The sequence below is a fragment of the Fistularia commersonii genome, chromosome 2, assembly GCF_037954325.1.
Source record: "Fistularia commersonii isolate RoL2024-O1a breed Wild chromosome 2, RoL_Fcom_v1.0, whole genome shotgun sequence".
Lineage (NCBI taxonomy): Eukaryota > Metazoa > Chordata > Actinopteri > Syngnathiformes > Fistulariidae > Fistularia > Fistularia commersonii.
Genome location: NC_141285.1, coordinates 10,006,088 through 10,028,671, shown reverse-complemented (window position 1 = coordinate 10,028,671; position 22,584 = coordinate 10,006,088). Strand labels below are relative to the sequence as shown.

The 22,584-nt window shown below is 39.1% G+C and overlaps 1 protein-coding gene across 1 annotated transcript; it reads right to left on the bottom strand.

Annotated features, from left to right (window-relative positions):
- Window positions 1-461: 461 nt before the first annotated feature.
- On the bottom strand, window positions 462-22,519 carry egln1a (egl-9 family hypoxia-inducible factor 1a). Its single transcript, XM_086166594.1, has 5 exons — window positions 21,468-22,519; window positions 8,252-8,371; window positions 2,296-2,432; window positions 2,154-2,221; window positions 462-2,047 (listed from the first exon to the last, which is right to left on the bottom strand). Exons 1-5 carry the CDS (start codon window positions 22,170-22,172, stop codon window positions 1,998-2,000), a joined length of 1,080 nt encoding a protein of 359 aa, XP_086022720.1. The 5' UTR covers window positions 22,173-22,519; the 3' UTR covers window positions 462-1,997.
- Between the last annotated feature and the right edge of the window lie 65 nt (window positions 22,520-22,584).

Sequence of the window (22,584 nt, the reverse complement as noted above, 5' to 3'; positions counted from 1 at the left end):
ATCATGAAAAGTGTAAATAGTTAATACTGCCTAATTCAATTTATAGTTATCTTAAAAAATGTAGACCAGATAAATATTAAGGTATATACCAGATATTTGCACATAACCTATTCACATTTTTTAGTGATTTCATAATTGCGCTTTCTAACAAAAACAGGTTTAACAGACAGATGGAGAAAAATCAAAAGTACAAGTTTTTTTTTCCATATGAAACTAATAAAAGCAGGTGCACACAGACTCCCACAATTTAAATCTTAAGTGTGTGGAAAACCAGCTCTCGTTTCAAATCATTTTAGGTGTTTGGTGGAATGTTGGGTCGGTTTTTGGCTTCAGACTGTTAGTGAATGTGGCATTTTTTGGGGAACCAGTCAGCATAATTGTGGAAAAATAATGAACAGTTTGAAATGAAGCTTCAATTTTCTAACTCAATTTCAAAAAAGGGGGAAATATCACAACACACCATACCTTTTGAACATCTTGCTTTATTGACAAATGACTCCAGTCTGAAAGACTGTATACACACTGTACCCTGGAGAGCCATAGATGCTGCTGCTAACATAAGTTACATTAGTTATCTTTTCCATGGGTAATGGTTTTGAAAAAAACGTAGATGATGTGGAGCCAAATAAATAAAAACATACTGAAAACCTAGGCAACTCTGGTATATAGAGCATAACAAAACATTACATTTTCTCTGAAAATATATTCCAATTTCCAATGAGGCATGTCTGTGGAGGTTCTCAGTCATCGTAGTCATATTGAATTCTTGTCTAAACCGCCTCGTTGCGGCAACTGGACTTGAATTTCTTCACTTGAAGATGTTTCACCCCTCATCCAAGAGGGTTCTTCAGTGCTAATGGCCTGTTGGGAGTTTTCACATATAACTGCCAGGGTTTTGGGTGGGTCTAGGTTATGGTGGCTTGTTCCTAAACTCCCAACAGATCATTAGAATTGAAGAAACCTCTCGGATGAGGGGGTGAAACATCTTTCCAGGGAAGAAATTCAAGTCCATAACACAACAGAAGATTTTGACAAGAATCCAATCAGCCAGTTCATACAGTACTGGCTCGATTAATGTAGACTAATACTTGAACAATATATATATATATATATATATATATATATATCTCAAAATGTTTTTGTTGTCAATGACATAGCCACCTAAGATATTTTTCCACATAGTGATGCATTGTGGGTAATACAATACCTCCCTACGGTGAAATCGAATTAAAACAATTGGCAGCCTCTAAAGGGAGCGAAGTACAAGTGCGCTTGGCATAGATAACCTGCAGAGGGCAGTATAATAAATCATTCTGTAGGTCTGGACGTACAGTGACATTCTCAGTCTGATAAGAGTTTTTTTTGCTTATTTGTCTTTCATTCATTCATTCAATGTGTGTATCTTGATGGGAAATGAGGAGAGAACACCTGCTGTGTTTCAAATAAAGTCAAACTAACACCAAAGAAGTTCCATCAGAAAAGGGTGTTTTTAATTTGGATTATTAAATTATTGCAAACTCAAGCACATTTGCCATACAGTAGCTTAAAACAGCTGATTCCATGTGAAAAGCATAACACATTAAGCATATGCAGAACACTGTACCTTTAAGGAATTAACTGCAAATAATGAGCTTGATTCCTGTTTGATTTTCTGAAAACGGTAGCTGTAACATTATTGTTCTTCACCATAACAGGTGAAAGGAAAAAAAAAAAAAAACACATAACACAAAACACAATCCCTTTCAGTACGATGATGTGACATTCACGGTCTGCTGGGTCATCCAGGTCGGCTGAAAATTAAAAGAATTCACCAAATATTTACCTTTTTTTCCCCACACATTCAAGCAATAGTCTGTCTTGCCATGTAAAACATGCGCGTGCGCACAAGGGCGCGCACACACACACACACGCACACACACACGCACGCACGCACGCACACACACTAGGCCACTTTCTTAGGACAGAGCACTTAATGACTGTCAGCAGAAAGCTTCCCATTAGCTGGGATCTGACGGTTTGCCGAGTTCAACCTTTACTCCTTTTTCCCCTGCATTTGCACAAACAGAAAAAGAAAGAAAACATGTTTGAATTAACAGTGTTCTATTCCAGAGCAGGATAAATCAGTGGACTGTGGTGAAGAATGGAAGGCCTACCTGTTAAATATTTTTCTTTAGCTCTGGCTCGCTCATCTGCATCAAAATACCACACAGTGATAGCATACCTGAAGAGGAAAATTTAGAGCAGTGAGTCACTGGCCAGCGTCGGTTGGAGTATGTCAAGCGGACTGATGCTGACCTGGTGGCAAAGGCAGGCTGGACCTCGTGAGGGTTCCGTCTGTCTGACCAGAAAAGCAGCAGGCGGTCAAATTTGGGCTCTATGTCAGCAAACTGGGCCTTTCCTTCTGGGAAGATTCGGAGAAGGCCACCGTGTTCCTAAAAGAGCAGAACAGGGAGAAACGACCCCGTTATGTACACAGATGAAGACAAAGCCGCTGGCAGGAAGGCAAGGACACACTGTCAGGAGCAAACTAAGTCAGGCTTCTGCAATGAAAGTGTTTGGCCATTTGATACCTGTTGAGTGCAGACACAGCAAAAGGTAACCTTTTGTAATAGAAGACTTGAGGTTTCTTGAAACCTCCACAAATTACACATGAAAAGATCCACTCCGATATATCCTGGACTTGTTAAATCATCAACACAGGACGACAATATAAGGGAAAAGGATTGTCCCATTCCAAGGGCTAAGGGGAAAGTTCAGGATAGGAAGCAGCAGCGGGGGACGGCTTTCCTGTGGACGGATAGGAAGAATAACCCACAGGAAAACTGCTCCTGCAGGATAAAGAACCTGGAGAGTGAAAAAGCAGATTGCTGCAAGCATGCCGTTTCAACTCTCACACAGCTGATATGATAGGCCTCTCTCTTCACACGCAAACTAGCAGAGCTAAAAAAAGCTTCACACCCTTTGTCAGCGGTGTAATAAATTTCTCATTTAAACTGCTTTCACTGTAGGGGAATGCCGGTGGTGCGACAACAGTAAATAAAACACAATAGGGTGAAAAAGGACAAATTACATGCCTGCCTTCCCAACATGGTTGGGGAGCAGTTTGGATGCGCATATAGTCACCATGACATTGACGTTCAGGTTGCAGAGTCAATATGTCAACCTCTGCCAGCAGACTGTGACCTTTTTACTTACATCAAACTGAATTGGACTGATGTGACGTGGCAAGTACATTCCAAGGATGTCAGGTCATTTCTGACATTTGACTGGTTTAAGTTATACACAAGAATAGAAGCTGGCCGACAAGGCAAATTGAGAAGTACAGCAACCCAAACGCCTACATTTTTAAAATCAGCATGCCATCCCAGTATCCACACATACACAACAGTGATAATACAATCTCCAGAAGAAGGCATATTTTTTCCTGATTTATCTCTAAAGTCATTTGCAGTTTTCTTTGAGGCTACTGGATTTTTCCTGTTTTTTTTTTTCTTTTGGAGTTTAAGGGAGTTACTAAGTAAATTTAAATTCATCTATTTTCATTAAATTATAAAACTACTAAAACCGAAACAAAAAAAATCCCAAACAGTGATCAGTATTTAGTGCCAGCCGATAAGTTTCCAAAATTAATCACATAATCACAAGAATAGATCAGGACTATCAGAGTTTAGACGAATATCTTCACTAGTAAGGATCCTTCATTGCAGTGATCAAGATGAATATCTTCAATATACAGATTCAGCAAATGAACAGATTTAGTTACTTTAAATGTATTATAATGAAGCTTATAAGACTTCATTCATTGAAGTGTACAGCATCTTCTAGATAAAATTTATGAATCGTCTCAAATAGGCTTGAAATAACATTTCGCACACACGCACACACACTTTTTTTTTGTATGTGTGCATTCCTATATGAATTAATGGTTTTACCCAGCACATATTATGCAGTGTCAAGTCAATTTCAGCTTGGAGTGTTCTACCAGTGGAAATTCTTTTCATGTAGTATCATAACAAACTGACCTTGACCTTCCTTACTCAAGTCTCTATGACAAGGAGGCAAAAACCAAAGGAAACACTTTGTAATATTACTTTATAGTTTTGTTTGATGTTTCTACTCAGGTTCTAGGAAATGCTCATAGCATGTTGGGGATGAAAAATTTAATCCGTGGCAACCCATACCCTTCCTCTTGTGCCACCATGAGGTTTACATACATGGAAAATTGGAGGGAAGTAAATCATATCAGGCAGGCCGTATAACCTTCAGTCTCCATCATGCCTTCTGACTAAACAAACCATCTATTTTTTTATCATTTATCAGGTCAGAATACAAGGAAGCTTGGCATTTAACATGGACAAACAGACAATGATGTGGTACTCAACACATCACTGTTGCTGAGAGCAGGGTGGCTCAGTTAATCGTGAAAATAAAATTAGCTTTGAATCCAAAATCATGGAGATCTACAGTCCAATCAGAGCAGCTCCTTGGGAGGACACAGGTTTGTGTGTCTGGCTAATTTCACTACAGGAGCTGCCAACAGTGTCATGGGGATTTATGTGCTCTGAATGCTGAGCATTTGATAAATACTTAAAATTTATTTTCTTATACCCTATCGGACTAAACTTGTTCATACATTGATTTGCACAAGTAGCTCTTAGTAACCCTTTTAAAGCAAAACTCCAAGGAGAGTGGCATTTATTAACTATTAGCAACTAAACAGGGATGTGCAGCTGGATTGTGTTATTTTTGTGTTTTTATAACAAAATACACTTTACGGAAATGAATGGCCTTATAGACAAGAGTCCTTGATATGTATATCACGTTGTCAATGCCTGCTGCAAGGTCACATGGTGTGACCACAGATGCCAGTATGAATGTTCATCATTTTCAGTTTTTCCCAAATCCGGCCTCAAACTGGTTTCTAGTGCGATTTTGACTTTAATCCAGAAGCATCAAGCAAGAAGCATATGCAGATTCCTGGAAACTTCAAACGGCGAGGGCATCAAAACCTGGCACGTGTGAAATTCCAATTTCTTGACCTTTCAGAGTTTGATGCGGTAAATGAATGTATTAAAATTATAGTGCAAACTGTTTAATCTTCTAAACGTCAGTCTAATTTTACTAGTTGATTACTTGTAATACTCACACTACCACTGACAATTATTCTAGCGTTTCCAAACCTTGGATGGCTAAATAATTCTATTCAATTATTACAGAAAAGCTGTGACTGGTGCATGCATGACTTGAGCTGGATAATGCAACACACTTGCATTCAGGCGACAACACAAACACACAGTTATGCGCTTCTGATTGATGCAGTATACGAATTGATAAACCTCGACAGCCTATTCTGGGTGCTGAATTGCAAAGTTGATTGCAGGCAGCTGATGGTCCACTATGCAATTTTACAATGATGCATTAAAAGAGGGAAGTAGTATAACAAATATAATTGTTGAAAATTATGGTTAAATTACTGAATTAACTTTTCTTCAACTTTCCAACCGCACATTCTGCTCTCATGGAGCCCCATTATTCTGGCAACCTCAATCTGTGAATGACAACTCATCACAAGGCTAATGAAGCAACCAATCAGAGACTAGATTGTAACGATGCACATGACTAACATTGTTTATTTAAATTATTGAAGCCTGTGCATTAACACAATGTGAACCAAGTGGCAGCACAGCTGAGTGGAATACACTGATCCACCTGAAGCACAGTTTCACATGTATTACAAAGGAAGAGGTTTCATATACACCAATATGATTGTGTTACCTCTTACTCACATGCAATAGATTGGTGTAAAATAGATTAAAACAAATCTATAAAAAAGCCAAATGTAACTCACAGTTAAAACACACTGGGAAGTAAATGGGTCACAGGCTGGGCTGGATGTTACATGCCACCATCTGCTGAGTGCGAAAGAAACGTGGGAAGTTTTCATTGCAACAGGAGACTAGCAACTCCTAAAAGTCAAGACAAACCGACAAGAATGTACATGCTGCAAAAACTGTTCAAGCAAGATGGCACTGTCTTTGATGGTAAAGGAATTATTTTCCATTGTGAATTCTAATTAGTAGGTGCGATCTTTATTCTATCTGGTCCAGCTTCAATGCCTGATTCGCATTATTGATGATGGATTATAGTGTGTACCTCCTGTTTATCAGGACAAGCCAAACTAAGACTCTTATATCAAGTATATGCGTCAAGGAATGGCCACAATCCTTCAACGAATGACTAAAAACAAAACGAAAGCAAACAAAACATCGAGGCCTTACCCAGGGCTCTGATCGAAAGCAGCTCTGTTTCCAAACAGTTACGGACAGGTTGAATAGGGTGCAGGTGAAAGCTATAAACACCTCCGAGCAAGCGCAATGTGTAAATTTTGTGTGTCAAGTAAAAAAATATACACTTCCCAAATGTGCTGACACTTTCCTCCTTGAATGGTGCATCCATAAACTGAAATGATTGAATTGTTTGCAATTTGTGTAATAGTCAGACTAGAGGAACAAACAAAACAGATCTTTGAGCTGTATCCTGACAGAATTTCTGTTCTGTGCTTTGTTTTTTTTATATTTCCTTTACTCTATCAGCAACAAAACTGATCCTGAGACAAACAGATGATTTGATTTTTGTTTGGCAATGAAACTATACCCTTTTTTTGCTGCTGTGGAGCAATGATCAATATTTATTGAGGTACTTGATAGGTACACTGCTCCATAATTTGCAGTACCTGTAAGTCCATAAATGGCAGGGCTGCGTTTTTCCCCCACACATGGCTAACTGCCTCTATATAGTGAACAGTCTCAAGCTTATGATGAGGAACAACACCTGAGTCAAATCCATCTAATACATAAAAGTTAGTGTCAGTCTGACTGACTGAAATCTCTAAAACCACACCGAATAGTAATACTCTTCAGTCACTCACAGCATGAGTTAAACGACTGCTTTGTGAGTCAAACAAAAAGAACAGACAATATAATTTCAACAGACTGCAAGATTGTGATGTATTTGTTGTATTTACAATATGTCCCCTTTATAAATCCCAACCCCTATAAAATGTTATGAAGGCAATTAAGGGTAGACTGTGATTTACAGCAGGCCTATGTTCAGTTATAACTAAAGGATGTGGGTGTATGGAGCAGAAGAGGAGTTTGGCCAGCCACACAGTTTTCTGCAATAAAACACATAAAACTAACAGTGGAGGCTTCTGGACTGAAAGACTTACCCCCCCCCATTTTAGTTTGTTGTGATTTTTTAATTCTTTGACTGATATGCTCACAAAATACATCAATTGATCAGCCCCTTAAAATGTTTCTCTTCTCGACCCATTTATCTGTATCATGGGGGTCCTGTTCCCCTATTTGCGTATGGCAGGATAAGCAGGAGCCTTGCATTTTAATGGGATTATAAACAAGGAGTGTGATGAACTGCATGTACTGACACTGCTAAGATGCTGAGTGGAATAAAGCAGCATTGAAGGTGATGACTTTGCTATGGAAACCAGAACTGTCCTGCCATGTCATGTTTGTCAGAGGCAGAAAGACATAGTACTTTTTTTCATCTAATGTTTGAATGATAACTGAAGTGGGCCTGCTAGGCAATATATTCATGCATATAAAATATAATGTAAGTAATATTGTATCCCTTAACCTATTTTTCCTTGGTTGTTTTTTTTTTTTTTATTTTCCATCATAATATACTGTGTTTTGTTTTTCATATGCAAATTGGCGGTATGTTCTCAATTAGTCAGTATGTTTCACTGGATAATGTTGTTTAAAAGGTTGTCATCTTTAAAGGCAGTGAAAGGCCTCAAAAACAGAGCTGCCTATCATCAGTACATTTACATTAATTTTTTTCCAAAATTTCAAAAATCCTCATTACATTAACTAATAATTAGGAAGACAACAAGATAAAAATAAATAAATAAATAAAAATCAACAAATGGTCAGGCTATATCAGCAAATTAGGATAAAAAAAAAAATCAGAGATGCAATGTTGCATTTATTCAATTTTTTTTTTTACTTTGAGCTTGACATCATGCATTCAGAAAAAAAATACTTCCATTTAATCTGACACATATTTGAATTTCTAACCGAAGAATATTTGACTTTTTTGGCCATGCAAAACTGTCCTCTGGACACTTAGAAGCCTTTGAAATCCTAAGAAATACAAATCAAGTCAAATGTTATGGTAAAAAAAATTAGAACAAATAATCAGATTAATGAATTGGTACTATTGACTGACATACCTTGGAATTCCAATCTTTATTAAGGTAGTATATGCATGTGACACATCGTCCATCGCCATTGGGGTTATCCACATGGCGGACATAACCCGTCCCGTTTCCAGGGTAACACGCCACCATTGCCTGAGGACAAGAAGATGAAAATGCATTATTAGCAAACACAGACAACAGAAAAGCAAAACATGTAGAAATCACCCATGTGGGAAAAAAAAGCAAACAAAAATCAATGTGTAGAAATAAGAGGGTTCTGCTAGCATGATCACAATAAAACACTTTGAGAACCTGGGCCTTTGAAGTAGCTCAGGTTGCTTTCATTAGGACGTGACATGGGGATGCGGGAGTCCGTCTTGGCACAGCCAGATCACATTGTCCTTTCCTCACCTGCATCAAGACTAATACAAGCAATGTCTGCTCACAACACAGCTGCCTCATTATAAACTATTGAGAAAATAAACCGGAGATATCGTGACATGGTCAACTTCCCCTTGCCTTTTCCTGCTCTATTAAGACTAACATGATCTGCTTGGGTGTTGGCAGTGAACCCCTATGAGCTCTTGTAAACTGCTGGTGTAAACACAAAGTGAATACACTCATGCTGTTGCAGATTCCCACAGAAATAAGACACAAAAGTTGTGACAGATGGACTGCAGGGAGGAAGGTTAAATATGTCTTTCCTTCAAAACTGAGACATCAGAGGAAGCCAGTCATACAGTAGTAATTTCATTCATTGTCATAATCTGGATATGCAGTATTTCAATGAGAACCCTTTCACAACATGTATACAATATGCAGTATCTGGATTTATAATAAGCCAAGGAAATGACAAATTAACACTTGTAGGATGGTGAGACTGCTTGTCTCAAGACTTGAGGGCAGATAAATGCCACTGAGGTGTGAGTGGCGAACATGCAAAAACAGAGGGCAGCAGCCCTCATGCCCCATGTAAGCAGTGATATGACAAACAAAGGGCAAGTTACTCCGCATTCTTCAGCATACTTGAGTCAACATAAACCATTGCAACATGATCATAAACACTCAACAGGAGAGTAAGCTTCTTTACTTGGTCTTCTGCCAATGGTACTTTTTAAAAAGCAGTATTAAGCACAAAAACCTTACGCAGTTGTCTTATTACATTTGCCCTTCAAGGAGTTATACAGTAATCACAAAATAATTCTATGGATCCCCATATACTTTCGAAATGGTCTATTATCCTTACTACATTGTAAAATCATCTTGTGCAAAATCTTCCCAAGTCATTGCTCCATGGGAGCAAATAAAAATCATCCATCACACATCTAAACCTTTGTTTTGTTGTGCGTCTGTGCCTAAAAACCCACGTCATTCCACATTGTGGTTACGTCTTTGTGATGCAGGTTACCACCGGAATGCGCAATATCAGTACCTTCAAAGCTAGAAAACAAAAAAAATGCACATTAAGATGGTGGGTGTAATGTCTTGCTTTGACTGCACTTTTATCGATTGAGTGTAGGGGTTGGTCTAAGAAAAAAAAATAAACTGAAGGAAAGCAAGCGAGTGACATGGGAACTGACAAAGCGTTTACGTTAAGTAAAAAGCGATATAGCAAGGTTGGCCATGTGTGTGTAAAAGACAGAGAGGGGGGCACAGACACAGCGAGAGAGGTGGGGCTGGAGAAGAGAGGACTGAACTGCTGTAAACTTTGACTCCTGGCCTCCCTCCAGAGGGAGCAGTATTTTAATGGCCAGGCTACGTGCAGAGCGTGAGGAAGGTTGGCTGATCCTTGGCTGTGTTAACCCTCCCACCCTGCTATGCTTTACTCATGCAGCAAAGCAGCTAAAACTGTTTTTGTGACTGAGGGTGTGAAAACAGACCAACACATCAATCGCCACACATCGCTTCCGTTGCATGCGCTGTCTTGCATCTATCATTTGATAAACATAAATGGCTGTTTAGACAATATAAATGCTTAAAAAAAGCAAGTGTGGCTCAATTTGAATAACGGGGATAAGCAACATGCAAGAAATTCTAAAGAACATTTTGATGCAATTCACAGAGGACCATGTATAAGAATGAAAATATGAGGAAGTGGAATGTAGATCAGCTTTCATCTGCAAATGCCTACCGTGTGTGTAGTGTTATTTAACGTTCATGTGATTCTGGTCATGAGGAAAAACAAACTAAAGAGATAGCAGTTTAATCAAATCCTCCGAACCACAGGCAGATAAAAACCGTTGTTGAAAAATGCTAAATAATGCAGTGAAGACCAGTTTTGGACAAAGTCTGAAAGAAAATCATGTGTTCATCACTAAATACTACTGGACGAAAACCACCATGGTACTGCATGGTACTCCTTTATTAAAGGAGAAAATACATCAAATTTTACTCCTCTGCGTACCTTTTTCTCTCTCTAATATATAATTTGAATAAACTTGAATTTATTTTGAAAATTTATAATGCATTGTAATTTTGTAGCAATTTGGATATAATGAAGAGGAAGGTCACAGATGTATAAGATGCACTCAGCAAATACAAAAATGTCTCTGCTGGAAACTGATTTTCCTGTCCCATGTAAAATATCTTTCGATACAATATTAATAGTTCTTCAAGACAAGTAGAATAGCTGTTCAGTTCTTTCAAGACAAATTTTATATAGAGCAGGTATAGAACACCCCAATGAAACATTATTACATTTACATAGACCCATCAGTATACTTGTGAAACTTTTGGCAATGTGATGAAGGAAATATTTCATTTTGATGGGAAGCAAACTTCAATATGATAGGAGTCAAGATGGGTGTGTTACCTGAGGTTCAGGCAAGCCAACTACAAATAATTACCTCTGTAATACAGAGTGGATGAGTGAGTCATGAAAAAATGTCATGTTAGCGGGAAGACGATAATGACACTCCAAAATGTAAACAGAGACGAGCTGCACAGCTGCAGTCTGCTGACAGCTCAACTTCAGCATTAAAAAACAATCATAATCATGCTTAATCAAATATTACACCCTGAGCATATCTGAGAAGAGTTCGCCAGAAAGGTTATATTTTGTCCAATCTGAATAGACATGTGAAATTTAGTTGTATGTTGCCAATTGATGAGTGACATCGTCGACAGGACATACAGCTAGTAACTGTTACAAATCTCTGTGAAAAGTTCTTTCAGGTGAGTGGTGGTTGTAATTCTAGAATTCATGCAGTATTGTGGTGTAAAGCTATGCCAACATGCCTTCCATGTTGCACAGAGAGTAAAGACAATAGACAAATAATTCAGGGATGCGATAGATATTCAAAACCCCAAATGCATTTTAGACTAGTAACCAAGACAGTCTGAACAAACTGTGTCAACTGTTGTTGTATGAATAGACAAGAACGAAGACTTCCGACGCAACACAAGCAACTTGACTGGATTTCAATGACTGTGTCTGCATGATTGTCTTCTCTCTATTAAAGGGAGAAAGCTGGTTCCCTATGAGACCTCACTGATAGTTTTAGACTTGCCCATAGGCAAATGCACATGCAGATGCGCGTACACGCGCCTACACACAGGCACACACGTTTATCTCAGAAGTTTGACTAAATGAAATCAAAATGATATATTTTAAAATTAATAATGAACAAGTAGAGTCAGTAGGGCCTTTCAAAGCAGTTGTAACATTAATAAAAAAGAACTGTTAAAGACTTGAAACCCACAACAATTAAGATAAAATATTAACAGCTGTTATACAAATCTGAAGAAACATTTCTATTAGAATATATTGAGATGGGTCTGTACATGTGATTTTATATACTGAGCGATGTAAATAATCACTTGTGACAAATTGCGATTCTGGAAATGTTCAGCAGGAAGACCACATTTATGGCCACAATGTGCAAGAGCTAGGAGATTAAACAATTTAAAAATAAGCAATAAAATCAATTTAAAATTTACTGGTGACGGACAGCAGATTCTGGTATTATACCAACAGTTTTCAGAGTGCCAAGAACCTGGAGGCAAGTGTTTTATATAGGTTTCGTTCATTGCATGAACTGAAGTGAATTACAGAAGTTACATCTAGAGAAAAATATATCAAAGGAACATAAACCCAAGGAACAACAGACAATTACAAGACAATGGACATATATGTATAGACAGTACAGACTGCAAAAAAAAAATTGGATAGGTTTCATGCAAAGATGAAAGAACAATGGACACCAGCTTTAAAAGTTCTCAAAATCGAATCAGTAATGAAAAACAGAATACTACTGAGAGTAAGCAATATGTTCCCCTGTTACTGCTGTGTGTCATGCAGCTGTTATGACTGCTGTTACAAGTCAGGCTGCTTGTTCGCAGGTACCTTGGCTCCTTTGCGTTGCTGAGCTTTGTTAGATTATCGTTGTCCCTGTAATGGAAGCTGACCTGTGGTTTACTGTGCAGTCTTCTGAGGCATAGCAGAAAATGTCAATCACTCCAATTTTTGCAGACAATACTCACACGGATTTAAATATTTGTTACCTGGTAAAGGGTAACAGCATTCAGACCCTTGCTGTTTTGAAGAGTTCACTGTGATAGTACGATGGAGTAGTGCTGATGCTACAGATGTCCGCAGTGATCAAATTCAGAGACAAAGACATCAGCTGCTGCTAAACGTCATGGGGACTGTGTCAAAGAAATGTTAAAGTTGACACATGACAGGAAGTGGTTGAGACCATGACTGGAGCGTCACAGGAAATTGAGTATAGGCTGAACAATGCACACACGATTTCAAGATGCTGAGTGCGCACTGTCAGGCCTTAATGTGTTGCTGCTAAAAATCTGTTTTGAAAATCTGTCCTGAATATTAGTGTCTCCATGTTACTCAGCTTTGTCTTATAAAGTGAAGGCACAGAAGAAATGGCTATCATTTTTCAACCCCTTGTTTTGTAAATTTCCTCTTATTTCCCAAGATAACCAGTGAAGCGAATTATGATGACTGCCAATCAGATTATGATATCAGCCATTTGATGTTTTGGTGATGACTTGCCATGCTTTCTGCGCAGCGCATCAAGCTAGCCAAGCATTGTCACACCTTAATGAATTATCATTTTCAAAAGGTTTATTTGGCAAGTTTAGAATGAAATAAACTAAAGTAGCTTTAGAATGACAAGCCCTGCCCTTTAAAGCAATTACAACTGCAATGACAAGCACTTTATCAGCTGACAGAACCACTGTAAAAGTATTTCCTCTCATTAAATCAAAATGGATAATTTAACTAGTGGTGTCTGTAATTACAGAAAGCTTAGAAAAATAGTGCTTCTTTCAGCGCAGAACAATTCATACAACAGAGTTCATGCAGTTAGTGACCGCAATGAAATAAAATTATGGCGGGTTTTGCACTTTTGTATTTTGATACAGTCCTGCTCCAAGCTGCCTTTCCATCTAGGTTTCAGTACAGTATTCAGAGTAACATGCATTCATATCGAATTTTTAAAAAAAAGTCCAACTAGTTCTAGGCAGAGTAAGCCATATGGGATTCTCTTGAAGAAGGAAAAAATAAAATAAAATTAAAATATCCTGTTGACAACAACCTAGTAAAACCATTTACTTTTCATCACGACAATAAAGTTATTGGTTAACTATTAAGAAAAACAGATCACATATGCTTGTGGGCTCTCTTTCCTGGAGTTAGAGTAAATACATACACGGCACTTGCCACTTTTCAAAACAAAATTTATAATGACAAAACAAATACTGGCCAATTACAAGGCTGATTTCATGTAGATATGTAGAGCTCGGTTTGTTGTCATGGGACTGCGGTCTATAGTGACCATGTGGTAATAAGTAAATAAGAAAATTAAGATTTCAACGTTGTGCCAAAAAAAAAAAAAAAAGAAGCTTTCCTTAGAACATGGCTCAAACGTAGAGAATAGAATTTCCAAATTAGGAGAGAAGGACGTTTGATTTTTGAAAAGGGGTTTAACAGGTAACTTTGTCTATAGGTACTTTGCTCTGCTTGTTATGCCTTTCAATTCTGCACTTCACAATGCAACTTCACCCTGACATGTGCCAGAAATTAGAAAATATTTTACCAAATGAGTGTCTGTGTTTACTGCCTGATGGAGTCCTCTTTTAGGTGAGGCTGGAATGACATACTGTCTGATGGGACACTGTAACATGTAGAAGTTAAATTCCATCCTAAGAAGTCACGCAAATGGAAATGTGAATGAGTAATGAATTAACATATAGTATAGTTGTTTTATCACATTGATTTGCATGTGCTTTTGCCATTTTGGGCAAATTTAGCACTCATATAAGGTTGCTGAAACATAAATATGCATTTGACCAGAAGTTTCAATAAAACAATCAAGAGCTTTTGCCCTACCCAGACCTGATCACCTTAGGGGACAATGATCATTTTAATCAATTGTTTCACTGACATAAGATATCTCATGACCACAAACAATTGAGATGAAGACTTTGTAGCTCAGGGGCGGTGTGGGAACTAAAATGGTTTGGGCCTCATCCCGGGAAAGCTCCCTGTTTTATCTGTCAGTCAGTGGTGCTGCCTCAAGAGGAAATCCCTGTTTAAAGTAATGACCTATGTGAATCTTTTCTTCTTTGCTATAGGCTGAGAACAATAGAGGGATATATACAGATGGAGTGCAGCATTTCAAACTCACCATGCCAGGCACAGAAGCACAAACTTAACTTCTGGTATCACAACACAACTGGTCTTCCCCATGTCCAGATCTCAATTTGGCTTTTTTTTTTTTTTTTTTTTTTTTTTTTTCTCCAGAGTATCAGTTTTTGAAAACTTTATGGAGTTCAGAGGCTTTAGTCTGAGCTGCTAATAGCAAAATTTGGTATTAGCAACTTCAGGATATCTCAAAAAAAAAAGATATTTGTTTCAACTGGACAAAATCAAGATATCTTGTTTGACAGAAATGTTAGGTCACAGCAATGCCCTGAGTATCACTCAAGTGTCACTACATACAGTTAGGCTCAGAAATATTTGGACAATGACACAACTTTTGTTATTTTAGCTGATTACGATAACATATTCAGGATACAACTACGGTATATTATCAATATGGACTGAAAGTGCAGACTCTCAGCTATAATTGGAGAGTATTCACATCCATATCGAAGCAAGGGTTTAGGAATTACAGCTCTTTAATACGTAGCCGCCTCTTTTTCAAGAGACCAAAAGTAATTCGATAATTGACACAGAAGGCTCCAAAAAAATCTTCCCTCAGTAACCTGTCATCAATTAAGCAGTTTAAAGGTCTGGAGTTGATTCCAAGCGTGGTGTTTGCATTTGGAAGCTGCTGTGAACACACAACATGTGGTCGAAGGAGCTCTCAGTGGAGGTGAAACAGACCATCCTGAGGCTGTAAAAAGAAGAAATCCATCAGCGAGATAGCAGAAATGTTAAGAGTGGCCAAATCAACAGTTTGGTGCATCCTGAGAAAAAAGAAGAAAAAGGCCCTTCACAACATCCACTCAAATGAAGAACAGTCTACAGGAAGTAGGTGTGTCAGTATTTAAGTCTACCATAAAGAGAAGACTTTGTGACAGTAAATACAAAGGATTCACCGCAAGGTGCAAACCATTAATCAGCCTCAAAAATAGAAAGGCCAGAATTGACTTTGCCATAAAAATACCTGAGGAGCCAGGCCACTTCTGGAACAGCATTCTTTGGACAGATGACACTAAAATCAACCTGTACCAGAATGATGGGAAGAAGAAAGTTTGGAGAGGAATTGGAACAGCTCATGATCCAAAGCACGCTACATCTTCTGAAAAACCAGGTGGAAGCTGTGCGATGGCACGGGCATGCATGGCTTCCAATGGCACTGGGTCGCTTGGGTTTATTGATGATGTGACAAGACAGCAGTAGCCGGATGAATTCTGAAGTGTATAGGGATATACTTTCTGCTCAGATTCAGCCAAATCCAGCAAAGTTGACTGGACGGCGCTTCACAGTATAGCTGGACAATGATCCAAAACATACTGCAAAAGCAACAAAGGAGTTTTTTAAAGTAAAGAAGTGGAATATTCTGCAATGGCCAAGTCAATCACCAAGACAAAACTTAAGGCAGAAAGACCCACAAACAAGCAAAAACTGAAGACAGCCACAGTAGAGGGCTGGCAAAGAATCACAAAGGAGGAAACCCAGTGTCTGGTGATGTCCATGGGTTCCTGACTTCAGACAGTCATTGCCTGCAAAGGGTTCTCAACAAAATATTGAAATGTAACATTTTACTTCGGGTCATGTTTATTTATCCAATTACTTTGGATAAATAATTACTCGTGCCCCTGAAATGAGGAGCATTTGTATCAAAATAGGTGCAATTCCTACATGTTTAACCCTAGATTTTTGTTCAACCCCTTGAATTAAATCTTATAGTATGCACTTCAATTCCATTGTAGTTGTTTCATTTCAAATCCAATGTGGTGGCATGCACAGCCAAAATCATGAAGAAGTCATGCTCTCTCAACTCTTAGCTGCAAAAAAAACAAAACGAAAACAGAGAACCTTCTTCTGTGGGCACCTACTGGATCAGAGTCAATAGCTGTTTTAACTGTCAGCCATAGTGAACTTAGACAGAAACATGTCTTCACACATTCAAATGACTTGCCAGATCACTATGAACACTATTGAATACTTCATGTTCTATGAGTGATTTCAATATTTAGCCTTTGGGGAGTGATTAAAAAGAATTTTTGCATTTATCGTCACTTGTTTTAATAATCAAAAAATTATCTACTTAAAAAAAAAAAAACAGTGCATGGAACATTGTAAACAACTGCAGGATTTCAAAGGATTTTCCCATTACGGTGGATGAGACTCGTCTAACTAGGTGAAATACTACTTCTTCATTGCTGACTGTGGAAGATGGAAGAACAAGAGGCAGGAAAAATGAGGCATACCCATTTCTGCCTTTCACATCTGGGTTCTTCAGGAAGAAGGAAGAACTGGCTTTAATAGCCTATAGCATAACGTCAAACACTCAGAAGACCCCCACCACATGACTTCCTCTAGCCTACTTACTCTATAGGGCTTTAAGATTTAGGTCAACGGTTAACTTCCTTGTGAAAGCGATGGAGTCTACAGTGTGCCAATAACTTTACATATGAAGCAACAAAGAATTCAACATTCAGCTTCATTAATACAGTAACATATTCTCAACAACATGCATCACAGGATGATGTTCCATGCTGAAAACTTCAATGATTTTCTAATTTTCTTTGTACCAACAACAACGCAAACAACCAACCATTCAATTAAAAATAAAGCTCTATGATCTTAGCTGATCATCTAACTATTGAAAAAATGTATTTGTTGCTGTCATTCATCCCCAGCCATTGAAGTGTAATATTTCTAAGAAATGTAACCTATTTATAATTTTCTCCACTCAAAAACTACCAGGAGCTCGAGCCCAACTGATATTTTTTCAGATAAAGATAAGTATGGGTGTATGAATGACAGTGAAGAAGTCTTCAGTAAAATATATGATCAGTATATTTGTATATTAAGTTCAGCACCCAGCTAGACACCAATAGTTTAGACATTGACTTTTTGTTTAACCCGAGATTACATTAACAACATCTAGATGCCTTTAACCCCCACCCCAAAAGTTCAATATAAAGGCCTGTAACACTTAACATTTGTAATAGACTACTGACCAAGACAATGGCACGCTAGACAGCTAATGTCTGAGGTTCAACACCATGGCTGCATACATGACTGGTTTGTACAACAGTTTCAAGAATGATCATGATGTAATCTCTGTGGCCTTAGTTTCAACATGCTGGTCATTATCATTCACTGGGATAGAGCAATTCAGTAACAGGATAAGCTGAGCAAGAGGACAATCAAGCTGTTGCTGGAAATATTTCCAAATATTCAATGATAATGTTCATGGGATTGGGGCACACAACATGCAGGAGCTACAGAGAAATAAATGTCCCACTGTCTGCTACTTCCCACAATGTTCAATTGAAAAGGATAGAAAATTAATAGAAATTAAAAAAAAAAAACATTGGCTTAATTTATTTTGCTTCTATCTTTCTAGTGTGAGTACTGCTCACATTGTGTTAAATCCCTTTATGCAATTGATACTGGCCGCCTTCTCTTTGAGCAAGTACATGCTAAATTTGCTGGTCACAGTCCAAGGTGTGTGTTTGCCAAGGCAACTAGGGCAGTAGGTAAGGAAGTTACATTCTCAAAAAGTGATTGACTCAGTTGGCAGCTGCATGCACTAATTGCTCACTGAAATAATGTGTTTTCTATGAAACATTCACAACTACAAGAGGGGGGAAGCAACAGCTATAAAATACAGGAGGACTGCAAGCAGACATCTTTCCCCCCAGACATTCAAATTAGACTTTGGAAACTTTGGTGACTGCAGTTTGAAAGGCTTTGTCATACCTCAAAGGTGAATCAGTTATCAAAATGGTTTTAATAACCACAGGATTAAAAACTTCAGTCATTTTGAAAACTATGCAATGATTAGCTTTACAGGTAGATGAGCTGAAAAGAATGAGTATATGAAAAGGAGAAAAGGCTTACATATTTACAATGTAAAAGGACAACATGACAGCAAACTTTTAGGTTCACTGGAAGGAAGGGAATGAGATCAGTTAATCTCTAGGATGACTAGAAGGTCACAGTGTACAATCTGGTTAAAAAGGAAGAGTTGCAAGTCAATCACAACTCAACAGTTGAGCAGGGGCATGACTGATATTGCAGTGTTGGTTTGGGCTGATAAACTTTTTTTTTTAATAAATGCGGAAAGTCATGGGAAAAAAATTCACTGACTAACTTTTGATTTAAAATGACTGACTACTGAAATTGAGTAGAAAATCTAGTTCTTTAAGCATGTCTTAGTTTCCTGGAAACTATTTTATCTTAACATTGCAATACCTTCACCCTGTGTAATCTGATGTGTATGCAGGTATACTTAACTGAAATGATCATAGCAGTGCTATTCTTCAAGCCTATCACCTTTCCTAAGTGAGACTGGAGGTATTTAGGATTCACATGCATTTGACTGCTTGACAGTCACATTAATTCTAATTTTAAGCATTATGTGAGACTTCAATCTAATTTTTTTTTTTTTTTTCAAACTGATAATTGTGACTAAAAGACATAGTGCCAAGACACCAATCCTAAGTGTGTGTGTGTGTATGTATATATGAGTTCATAGAAAATCTTTTTAATGACCAGTTGACCAATTGTAAGGCCTAGAAAAAGTAGCAATGACAAAAAAGACAGGAGGCAGAGCTAGAGGTTGCAGAGATGAAGATGCTAAGGTTCTCTTTGGGGTGACGAGGATGGATAGGATCACAAATGAGTCTATCAGAGGAACAGCCCATGTTAGAGGCTTTGGAGAGAGGGTCAGGGAAGCCAGGTAGATGGTTCAGCCATGTACAGAGGAGGGATCGTAAGTATATTGGTAGATGAATGCTGGAATTAGAGCTGCCAGGCAGTAGATCGAGATGAAGACCAGAGAAGATTTATGAACATAGTGAGAGAGGATACGAAGGTAGTTGGTGTGAGAGAAGAGGATACAGAGAATAGGGTTAGATGGAGAAGGTTGATTCGCTGTGGCGACCCTTGAAGGGAAAAGCCGAAAGGAAAAGCAGCAGTACTCAATGCAATCCCTTGGCACAAGTCATGCAAAACAAAATTTGCAAAATGGAAAGTTATTTTGGAAATGAATTCTCCATTAATTAAAAGATTAAAAAAAACAGCTAGGAAGGTATTATAGAACTGGGACTGTTAACATAAATGATTGCAACTTAAATTTGTGTCTTAATTTGCCTTAATTTGTGTAAGGCTCTGATGCTGTCACTGTTGTGCAGATCAATTCAGTATTAAAATACATGATGTGCACGGAATGGTATTTGTTTTTATGTACAGAATACTGATAAAGGGTATCTTCATTCTCTGTACAGCCTGCCTCAGTTTTAGACACCTTAAAATAGGACTAAAAGTTGTTTCTCCAATTAACAGTCATACCTTGTGGGGAAAGAGAATTATCCCAGGTTTGTGTGTGCTCTCCTGGAGCAGAATTGTGCTGCAAAGTCATTCAATGGAAATCTACTATGTTTAATAGGTCATAACGTATTATTATGGGTCAATATCGGCACTATCCTTAATGACGCAGTTACACCAACCGTCCAAGCAGCCATTTTGACGACATTGCAGGACAAACACACATGTAATCGATGACAATCATGAGTGATCCTTTTAGGTGGCCAAGGTCCTGGTACTGCACATGTGGACTCATTGGAAGGGCTTGGTCACATTCAACACAATGAACTCACAATCAACTTTATTGATAACACTTATGTTTACGCTGCTGTCACGTGTCAAAATGGCTACTGGGAATAGGAACTTTGAGAGCTGAAGTGATGGCTTAGTTACTGTCCATTTTGAGCGTACAATATTCATGCACTGAAAACGAACAGCCTTTCAATACTTGTGATGTACTTTTGAAAACTATCATTGAGGTTTTATTTCCGGATTTTAAGGTCTCCAATTTTTGTGACACTACTTACACTTTTCCGGATTAATTTACAAAGAAAAAATTAACATTCAGGCAAATTTCCAATGTTTCTGGTCTGATCAGCTTCTAAACATTAATATTCTATTTCGCACTGATTCAGCACAGTGGCATATTTATGAATGCGAAAGTTGCTTCAGTTCAGTTGAGTCTTTGAAAGGAAAGCCTGCTTATATGAATAGAGATAGTGAAATTGATTGCAAACATGTGCCCATAGTGATCATGGCAGCAGGCTTTATAGATCCGCAAAAAAGGCTGGGATGGCAACTCAATGCATTTTTTTTGCACCTGTAGTTTCTTCACCCTTGCTGTCATGTTTGGGTACAGAAAATCATTATACAGCCCTGGTCGTGCACACAGAAAAGGCTTTGCGCCAAGAAATAAGCCACATGTGTGACTAAGGAAATAAGCCATGGTTTGCACACGAGTTAGAGAGGACTCAGTAGCTTTTCACCTCAAGTCAGGTCATTTTGACATTAAAAAGACACTGATACCAAGCGAAGTTCCTTCATTGCAGGACCCACAGAAGTGCAAGGTGAAATCAAAAGCAGCCTTTCAGACCTTCTGCTCCGGGCTGTCAAATACCTGGAAAACGTCCCGTTGGCCTTTGACGACGTCAAACCGTAAACCCCAAGGAAGCCCAGGCTTCCACAAGAAAGCAGCAACCTAAACCCAGACTGAACTGATCCGCATACAGAAATACTTACTTTTGTCCTTCCATTTATAATGTAGTTCCCGAGTTTGCCGTTACAATGTCTTATCAAGTCATCCATCCGACTCATGAGAAAGCGGATCTTCTCGCAACCTGCCTCCTTCCCCTCTATCCACGTGATTTTGTCTCCTCTGATGTCTTTCGGGGAATCGGGTTTTCGACCGACAAGCTGGCCGTCTGTGAACTTGCCGGTGTTGTGCAGGGCCTTGACGTCCTCCAGAATGCCAAGTCCGGTCTCCGCTCCTAGGAAGTTGTCCACCACGCACATTCCGTGCTTGTCCATACACGGGACAATGTATTCCAGAGCGAGTTTCTGAGGGGATGAGCTAGTTTGTCCATTCGAGGTGGCCGCGGTGTTAGAGTCGTCTGCCCCCGGAATGTCACCGGGCCCCGGTGGCTCCGTGTACGCAGGTGGTGGTAAGGACGCACTATCCACCCGCTCGGGGCTTTTCTTCTGGGGGCATTTCTCCGGTGCCTTGTCATCCGCCGGCGGTTGTGCTCGCAGGGGTTTCTGGTTGGGTTGCTGCGTCTTCTCTGCCTCCTTACAAATGAGCTTGTGTTTCTTCCAGTGCTGTTTCTGGTGCTCCTTGCTGCAATAGAACGAGCTCCGGCACCTACCACACTTAAGGAGGTTCTCCATTTTCCCACAAAGTTCACAGTACTGCCGGTCTCGGTCCAACTCGCTCTGCTGCTTCTCCATGTTGGCGGTCACAATGGGTGCACTGCGCCTTTAATTCCGATCCTTCACACGCGCCCTGCTAACCGACAACTTTGGAAAGGATCCGCCGCCTCTGCCACGCTACACCGAGCGAAACGGAAAAGTGAGACTCAAAACCCGGCCATATCATCACAGGGGCTCCCTGTTTACATCGCGTATCAGTGAAATGAAACGATAGCGTGTTGCCCAGGGCGAGCATTTCGAGTTGGTTCGAGGTCCTCATGAGGCATTTCAGCTGCCTAGCCGAAGCACTGCTGGTTGCGCATGGCGCCGCTCAGTGTGTTCTCTTAGGGTGCCTGTGGACCAGCCCGCTTACGTCATCGCGGAAGCCCCGCCCCCATAGCGCGACGTTCGCCGGCTGTCGGACAGCAGAATAGGCTCAAAAAACACGTGG